Source organism: Theobroma umbraticum, unplaced genomic scaffold, assembly GCF_002168275.2.
Source record: "Theobroma umbraticum cultivar Fairchild unplaced genomic scaffold, ASM216827v3 scaffold_95.0, whole genome shotgun sequence".
Lineage (NCBI taxonomy): Eukaryota > Viridiplantae > Streptophyta > Magnoliopsida > Malvales > Malvaceae > Theobroma > Theobroma umbraticum.
The window spans coordinates 8123552-8132359 of NW_018397257.1; the positions used below are offsets into that span (position 1 = coordinate 8123552).

The 8808-nt window shown below is 34.8% G+C and overlaps 2 protein-coding genes across 3 annotated transcripts in view; one reads left to right on the forward strand and one right to left on the reverse strand.

The window, feature by feature from the left end:
- Nucleotides 1-4607, reverse strand: part of LOC110412796 (Endomembrane protein 70 protein family) — a 5120-nt gene extending 513 nt beyond the window's left edge. Inside the window, 9 exon segments of the mRNA XM_021423422.2 lie at nucleotides 1-79; nucleotides 1031-1515; nucleotides 1617-1773; nucleotides 2331-2465; nucleotides 2561-2633; nucleotides 2636-2784; nucleotides 2786-3146; nucleotides 3669-3709; nucleotides 4453-4607. The exon segment at nucleotides 1-79 is cut by the window's left edge and continues 513 nt beyond it. Coding sequence (XP_021279097.1) covers nucleotides 1-79; nucleotides 1031-1515; nucleotides 1617-1773; nucleotides 2331-2465; nucleotides 2561-2633; nucleotides 2636-2784; nucleotides 2786-3146; nucleotides 3669-3709; nucleotides 4453-4592 — 1620 coding nt within the window. The 5' untranslated portion in view covers nucleotides 4593-4607.
- Nucleotides 4608-5397: 790 nt separating this feature from the next.
- Nucleotides 5398-8779, forward strand: LOC110412791 (F-box/RNI-like superfamily protein). Of its 2 annotated transcripts, none has more exons than XM_021423414.2 (2): nucleotides 5398-5723; nucleotides 6331-8779. In XM_021423414.2, exon 2 carries the CDS (start codon nucleotides 6374-6376, stop codon nucleotides 7631-7633), a length of 1260 nt encoding a protein of 419 aa, XP_021279089.1. In that variant the 5' UTR covers nucleotides 5398-5723; nucleotides 6331-6373; the 3' UTR covers nucleotides 7634-8779. The 2 variants fall into 2 exon arrangements, with proteins under 2 accessions (XP_021279089.1, XP_021279088.1); XM_021423413.2 differs by having other exon boundaries at nucleotides 6212-8777.
- Nucleotides 8780-8808: the final 29 nt, after the last annotated feature.

An 8808-nucleotide genomic window follows, 5' to 3' on the forward strand; every position in this document is an offset into this window, starting at 1 on the left:
ACTCATACTTGACCTCAGGTAGAAGTAGATCGAATAAGCAAGCATAAACATAGCAGTCGACCCCCCACACAGCACAGATCTGTACCAAGCAAAAACATCAAGTGTTTACAATATTACAGCAATGCAAGGGGAATTATGGAAAAACAAAGTATGTTTGCACTAATTTTCATCAATGAATGGAAGTTACTTTGCGGGTTCGGGGAAGCAGGAACCAAAAGGAACAAAAGGAAAATATTCCAACAAGCATTCAATGTTGTTTCCAAAACCTTAACATTTTTGTTCCTAGAATCTAAACAGATATAAAAAAAAAAACCAAAACGTTAATTTTTTGTATAGGGTGGGTGTTCTAGAAGGAAAAAGATTTGAAACAGAACACCCAAAACTTAGGAAAAAGAAATGAGAAAAGAAAATAAATTCACTAATACAAAAAACATAGTTCTATAATTGAGATAAAGCAAAAACCTCCGGCTTGATAGTGTAAATAATTCAAAACCAAAGTAAATAGTTAACCAGGTAAGGAAACAAACAAGACCTAAGCACCTAAGGTAAACTCTTCCAGCATCCACAGTTAGAGGAAAGCCTTTTTTCAATCAACACGCTAATCATGTGCTAGTCAATAACATCATTCACGCACAATAAAATCAGTAAAAATCGAAGAACATTAAGAACCCTCTTAATAGTTATTTATTTCAATATATGATTTTGCAAATTACTAAAAAAGAGCCAGCTGATTGAGATTTTGCCACCAGTTTTAAACATTGACCAGCCCTAAATGAATATAAAGTCCTGTCTGTGTATTAGAGATGCAAACTTTCCCAAAAGGTTGGCAGCAATTTTAAATTGAATTGAAACATCCTCCTTGCTCTGTGAGATTTGATATCACAATGAAGTTCTTATAAAAAATGAGCCAAGAGCATATGAAGTAAAGAAGCCCTAGACACCAACCTCCATTAGCATGCCTATAGTTGTATTCAGTGTGCATATTTATGCATGAGCATGTTCATGCATATAAAATTGCACGAGCACATACCTCCACCACCATTCATGATCTTCCACAGATAGCTGAATGTATGTCAAACCAACACTTAACATTGTGGTGAGGAGGATGAGGATGATGAACATGAGAAACAAAATGCTGGGAAGAGTGCATATCTTGTATCCCCACAAGCTTGCGTATAAGTGTTGTAACTCAAGGACAATTGCACTAAATGATAAGAAACCCCCAAGCAACATTTGAAAAGGAGTTTTTCGGTACCACTCCAATGGAGGAATCTCTCTTGGGTATCTTTTTGTAGCACAAGGTGCATGAAATTCAGACCTAAAGAGGTACCCAAGCACCCCTCCCAAGGCAAGCAACGGAATGGCGAGAAAGGTATATATGAGAGTAATAGCCATGATGGTGCCAAAAGGGAGTGCAGCTGTGGCCCCGTAATACACAGCAACCACATTAAGGATGGAAACTATGACAAAAAAGGGACCTGCATACAGGATTCCAGCCAGTAGAACACTCCTTTCCTGGAAATTGACACTTTTTATTCAGTAAATAAGGCTAAAAGTTTTTTATTTTTAAGAAAAAAAGGCATTATGTGCAACATTAAATTGTATTAGATAATTACCCATCCAGTTTCCGCAAACTGACAGTGAAAGGAAGCTGCATTGTACCCAGCAACTACAGATGTCAGAGAATATAAAATGACAAGCGCAGTGCCTAGTGTTCCACGATTGTAAGGATAGAGGACACCAAAACATACTAGCACAAATAAGCAGCAAACTCTGAAGGGAAATGCAACAGTTAGGAAAAATCATAAACTTTCATACACTGAGAGTTACCATTTTAAAAATCCTACTCTAAAAGTAGCTTCTACAATAGCATAGCACCATAAAAATTATGAAAGGATGAGCATTTGAATTTGGCTTGAAAATCACACCCCATAATGGCCACTCTTTTAAAGTACTATAAATATGCAACAATGTTTTGGACAGTGAAGGCATCAAAATTACATTTCTTGATGATGGATTGCAAAGATATGAAAGCATAAAAAAATTGTTCAAACAGAAGGCAATGGGGAGAAGAATGCAAAAAGAAGAGGAAAAAGAAGAATAAGATGGTGACCAAGGATTGGTTTAATTAAAATATTTCACTATATCAGCAAGAAGGAGTAGACCCCCAATGCATATATCATAACAATTGTATGTCAGTTGCCACTGCCATCAAGCAAGAAAAGGCTTTTGTTTATTATTCTTGCTGTACTTGAACAGATATCAGCTGATAACTTCACAATCATGAACAAGTTAGCAAGTAGATAGGAGAACAGTAGTTAGTAGCTTACAGGGTCAGCAGCTGAGTACCCGTGCCCAAGACAGCACAAAACAAGGACATGTTTTGCGGACATCTAAATACATCACCATGAATATATTTCCAACCAACCTCCTTGTCTTCTTTTTCTTCATCTCCAGTTGAACACCTGCTATGCATGGAACAAACCTTAGCCCAAAGGACAAAGCCATTCTATAGGTCTAAAATTAATTAAAATTGTCAACAATACCCAAAGCGAATTACTTTCTCAAGTCATTCTTCAGGCGCCGCACGAAAAGCAAAGTAAGCAACCCCATCAATAGCATAATAATGACATGGAGTTGATGAATGAGAACCAATGAATCTGCTGGTGGATTGGAAGGGATGAAGCCCTTGAATATCTATCCATTCTGGTCTCAAAGGCAGCTGAGGTTGCATTCCAGGTGACTGAATAAGTAAACTTAAAATCAATTCCAACATCTTCTGTTATCAACAGCCTGATCTGGGTCACTAAATGCACGTATTTCTATCACTTGGTTGCCATTATAAAGAACATCAAACTGCACATGTTTAAATAGAAAATACTTGGGTGTGTTCTCCTCAATTGTCCAACTGTCTTCTTCAATTTTCCCAACAAAACCCCAAAATGGAAGATCATCATAGTACATCTGGAAGTAAAAATCATTAATTACAGCATCTCTGAATTTTGCAACATCATCTCCTTCAAGCTTCTTGTGACACAATGTCTCTGCAATTCTGTTCTCGCGAAAGTTCAACTTATATAAAGCACTGGTCAAACGATCACCACTCAGAACTTCCCCAAGGGACTCCTTCTTTTGTACTACAGGATCTGCAAGCCATAAAATGCCAACTTACTAGTTACTATTACAAACTCCACATGCTCAAAAATTGGAAGAGATGAAACCTCAATATTACCATTTACCTTATGGCTAGAAAAAAGGAGACAGAAAAAAACATTTAAGCCATAATATCGGGAGTTTCACTGTAAATGAAAAAAAAATCATTTGGCCCAGACAGAGAAACTAGATCCTAACAAAATTTTAATAAGATTATCTGCTGAACTAATATATATATATATATATATATATATATCATAAAATTCAGTCCTGCACAGTAAATGCAGGACAAAACTACTTTGTTTTGGTATTAAAAAATCCATGTAGAATAAATATAGAATAATTTAATTTTAACCAATTTTTAATTTTACAACTTGAAAATTTTAATTGAATGTTAACAAATACTAATTTCACATTACTCAAAGAAAGAAAAATTTTCACTATGCATCATATCAGAGTTAAAATGCACTTCTGATAATTATTGAATAATCAAATCACTGAACCCGAAGGCTAACCTGGACGGCAGAATGGTAATTCATAGTATTGATAGGTCTCACTGCAACACAAAAACAGTTTGCAGAAACAAAAATTAAGACCAGACGGATACATGGTCACTGGAAAGTGAAATCGAAATTAGCATTTCAAGTAAAATTGACATTTGACTTCTGCTAAGTAATAACAGATAACACTAAACCATAGTCGTTTATCAATTTTCCAAGACAGTGTGCTCTTAAGAGTCATTGTAGTTTAAGTTCTAGTTCTACCCTAAGAGAACTTATAAGGTAACCAATCTAGCAAAACTGCAGCTAACTGCATAAAAAATCAACTTGCTCAATTTATTGTAACAAACTTTTCTTCGAATCATCAGCGTTGTGTTCCTCAAAATGCTCAAGCATTTAGTTATTTTAAGCATTAAATCTCTAAAACGTCTAAGCTAAAACATGAAAAGGATAGCTATACCTTGTTTTTCACTATTGACAAGCAGCAACGGTAAACAACAGGGTCGTTCCATAACTACAATTCAGATCCTACCCTTCAACATTCTATTAGACTTTAATAACCCAAAACACTTTACAAGCATTTGACTTTTGACAAAACGAAAATCAAACGTTGACCCATCAAATTGTATTAATTCCAACATGTGTTTAAGCAATACCCAATTTCTTAAAACAACACATAACAATTTAAATTCCCAGAAAAAGGGAACTCGAAGGGTGAATAAGAAAGCAAGTAAGATTAAGTTTTCAGTATTCAAAGATTATTGTTTTTTTTTTTGGGGGGGGGGGGGCGGCGTGGTACCGGATTGTGAGGGGACCCACTTTATTGACAAATAAAGGGACGCGATCTCCTACATTGTAGCGGTGATTATCTGCTGATGATGTACTGGATCGGAGATTTGTTAACAGTAGCAAAATTAGACTGATTTTCAGAGCTTCCATTTTACTCTATTTCTTCCAACACCTTTCCAACGCTGGAGAGACGAAGCATGGAACGGAAGCTGTAGAAGTGAAAGACTTCCAACGCCCGTTTATCGTTGCCTGAAGCGCGTCGTTTTGGTTTTGTGTGTGGCCACTAAAACGCGCCGTCTTACGCTTTATAAATGAATGAAATCTTGCTAAAATAAGTAAATATGCATGAAAAAAGATTGAATAATATTTACTTGTAAACTTTTTTTCTCTGAAAATCACATACAAATTATTTAAAAGCATTCACGAGTAGGTATTGAAGTTATTTACATTCGTCAGTCAACATTATATTGCTATTCATTCGTGTGATATTTAAATAATTAAATATTATTTTATATAAAGTTAAAATATTCATTTATTAATATTCTAATTTCTAAGGTCATAGAAAAAGGCTACACTTTGCTATAAATAAGCTAAATTCTAGTGGTTAGTTGTTGGGGTCAACAAAGTTTCCCAAAGTTGTCCACACAATATAATTAACAAAGTTAAAATTAAGAATTTTTTTTCTTCAAAATTAAACTCTTATTTTATATATATAAAGGAATATTTAAAAATCAAAATTTACTATAGGTAATAATTAAATATAACTTAATATAGCTTTATTTTAGAAAAATCTGTTCCCACAAAGAATACCAAAACTGTCCAAACTATTCAATAAAAATTTATGTTATATGATCACAAATTCACAATATAAACAATAAAATTACATTTTACAGAAACATTTTAGGTCTGTTAAATAATAATTTATTGTGAATAAATTGCTATGTAGCAAAGAAGAAGAACGAATAAAAAATATATGTAAAAAAAAAAAGGGAGGAGAGGAGAGGACCCACGTTGGCGTGGAACGGGGCTGGCATTGGCAGCCAGGGCTGCTGCATAAACAGAGGAGAAAGGAGGAGAGGAGCGTTGTCTCTTCACGTTATCGTCTGATTTGATTCGTCAATAAATAAATTTCTGAAATCAAAACCAATGAGAAGAAAAAAAAGGAAAAGCTTTGAATCCAACTCCAACAAAGCCTATTTATTCTTTTCTTCACTCACTCAAAATCTTTAGGCACCGCCATTTGGAAAATCCCAATCTTCTCTTTCTCTGATATCATTTCTGGTAAGTTCTCTTTTTTGTTTTTTCTTTTGGGGGGGTGGGTTTATTTTGGCACTTGATTTTTTTATATTATTTTACTATTTTGAATGACATTTTGGTTAAATACCCAGAAGCTAAATTTCAATTTTGATGTTTTTTTTATTAATTTTTATTTAGTTTTTTTTTATTTTGAATTCTGGGATTATTCTGTGTTAAACTTTATTTTGTTTTCGTTTTTGAGTCACTGAATTGATTTAAGTCTGTAACCCAAATACTTGATTTTGACTTTGATCCTTCATTTTGGTTAATTTTGGATCTTCATTTAGTTGGAATCTAGCTGAAATTATGATACTTGAAATTTTCTTGTAAAACCCAACAACTTTTTTCTTTTTCTAGTTCTATTTTTTTTTCTATATTATGCTTTAGATTGCTTCGTTTGGATGAGGAATCTGTTTGAAGATCTAAGTGAAAACCATGTTTTTGAGTAGTTCTTGTTTTTGTTTTATTGACAGACCTTTTCTTGATTGCTCGGAAGAAAGATTCGGGCCGTGATTTCATCCCATTTCAACCTTATATTTGTTCACTTGTGAAGAATTTGGTGGTTTGCTTATATCTAGTTGACTATCTTCAGAAAACTCAATTTGTGGATTTGAGGCTTTTGATCTTTATTGGCAATGGAGCACCTACCTGTTGAAGTCATTGGAAACATTTTATCTCGGCTTGGAGGTGCCCGAGATGTGGTAATAGCCTCTGCAACATGTCGAAAATGGCGAGAAGCTTGTCGGAAACACCTTCACACCCTAGAATTTAATTCTGGTGATTGGCCTTTTTATCGTGATATTACACCTAGACGATTAGAGATCCTGATTACTCAAACAATATTCCAAACTACTGGATTGCAAGGCCTATCAATTTTGATGGATGATGTTGATGAGTTCTCGGCTTCAACTGTTATTGCGTGGCTCATGTATACTAGGGAAACCTTGCGTCGGTTGTCTTATAATGTTCGGACCAGCCCAAACATTAACATCCTTGAAATTTGTGGGAGGCAGAAGCTGGAAAAGCTGTTACTAGCCCACAATTCTATAGCAGGGGTTGAACCTAACTTTCAGAGATTCCCTTGTTTGAAGTCCCTCTCTTTGAGTCATGTTAGTATTTCAGCTTTGGATTTGAGCCTATTGCTCACTGCATGTCCAAAGCTTGAGAGCTTGGAACTTGTCAATCCAGAGATAGCAATGTCAGATGCACAGGTGACAGTGGAACTGAGCAGCCCAACATTGAAGAGTATTTATGTTGAAACAATTAGTTTGGATAAATTTATGCTGGAGGCCGATAGTATTGAGCGTTTGCACTTGAGGGATTGTGCCCTTGAACTTTTTGAATTGATTGGGAAAGGTACTTTGAAATATTTCAAGATTGATGATGTTAGTGTGATACATCTTGACATTGGTGAGACTGTTGATAATCTTGAGATTGTTGATGTCAGCAACTTCACAATCATCTGGCCAAAATTCTACCAGATGATTTCAAGATCCTCGAAATTGAGTAAGCTTCGGCTTTGGGACGTGGCCTTTGATGATGAAGATGAGGTTGTGGATTTGGAAACAATTGCTGTTTGTTTTCCACAGCTGAACCATCTTTCATTAAGTTATGAATTGAGAGATGGTGTCATGCATTATGGCCTCCAAGGATCTTCTAATTTGGAGAATGTGAAGGTGCTGGAGCTTGGATGGACAGTAATTAATGATCACTTCTCGCATTGGGTTGAGGAGCTGCTAAAACGATGCCCAAATCTTAAAAAAATGATTATTTTTGGGGTTGTTTCAGAAGCCAAATCACATGAAGAATGCCAGATATTGGCCAATTTCACCTCATCCATTGTTCAGCTTATGAGGAAATATATGTATGTAGAGGTGGAGTTTGAATATGAGTAAAATTCTCTCAATTGCATTGTTAAATTCAAGTTTTGGTTGAGTTATAAATTATATGAACAGATATGCAGGTAAGATTTACAAAATATAAATCCTGAACATCCTTTATTTTTGCATCCTCTAAATGATTGCTGGTGTTTCTTCAGTTTGATTGTAAAAATATATGCAATCAAAAGAATACTGTTGTTTTTTCACTAAATTGTCAGTTTACTCCATTGCTATTATTGACCTATTTGTTTTATTCCAAAATTGAAGATTCTCTCTCTGTAATTTGCACTGCTGTCACATGGACTGCCCTTCTTCCTGTTGTATTATTTTCTTATATTATCAGCTTTGATGAAGCTAAAGTTTCAAAAGAACTTTATCCAAAATAATGTACTGCTTTGTGTGTATACACGAGCCTAGCCTATGAGAATAACTTCATTCTGGAGTTCGTGGATTTTTAGTAGCGAGGGGAAGATTGATAATTGTGATGAATTGCTTTTTAGTACACTCACAGTTAATAGATTTCTTCTGAAAAACTTGATTGTTATTTGAAAATTCTCTGATTGAAAGTTGTAGCAGTCTCTACCTTTATATTTAAAAAGCGAAGTGGAAATAATTTCTCGGTGGCTTCCTTTGCACGAAACTATTGGTTTGCAGATGATGTAGGAAATACTTCAACAACTGTTATAATGCAAATGCAATATACATGGCCATATTGACATATGTTATGACCTATAAAATGAAATCAGATTAGGTCCGTTGATTGATGAAATAACAGGACACAACGAAAACATTCTGAGTTTATATAGCAAGTGCTTAGCTCCTGCTGTTCAAGATAAAGTTACTGGGCAAAGCCTTTAATGAGGTTTGGTACTTGTACAATTTGCACATATTTTTTTCTTGTCATTTTATCACCTTGCTTCTTGTTAAACCAAATACCAGCAGTGTTTGTATCTTTGGTTCCTTGCTTTGACTGATTCTCTTAACAAAAAACAGGGTGGATTTTCCTTTTGCAATTTGTTACTGGTTACTTATATGCTATTGATGAAATGGCATCCTACAGGGTGCAGGCAACTATTAGAGATCACAAAGTACTAAGACTTTTGCTTGTCAAAAAAAAAAAGTACTTGAAAGTTGAAACCCTTTTTTTCTTGAGCCCTTAACCATGCACCTTGAAGAGTACTATTTCAATT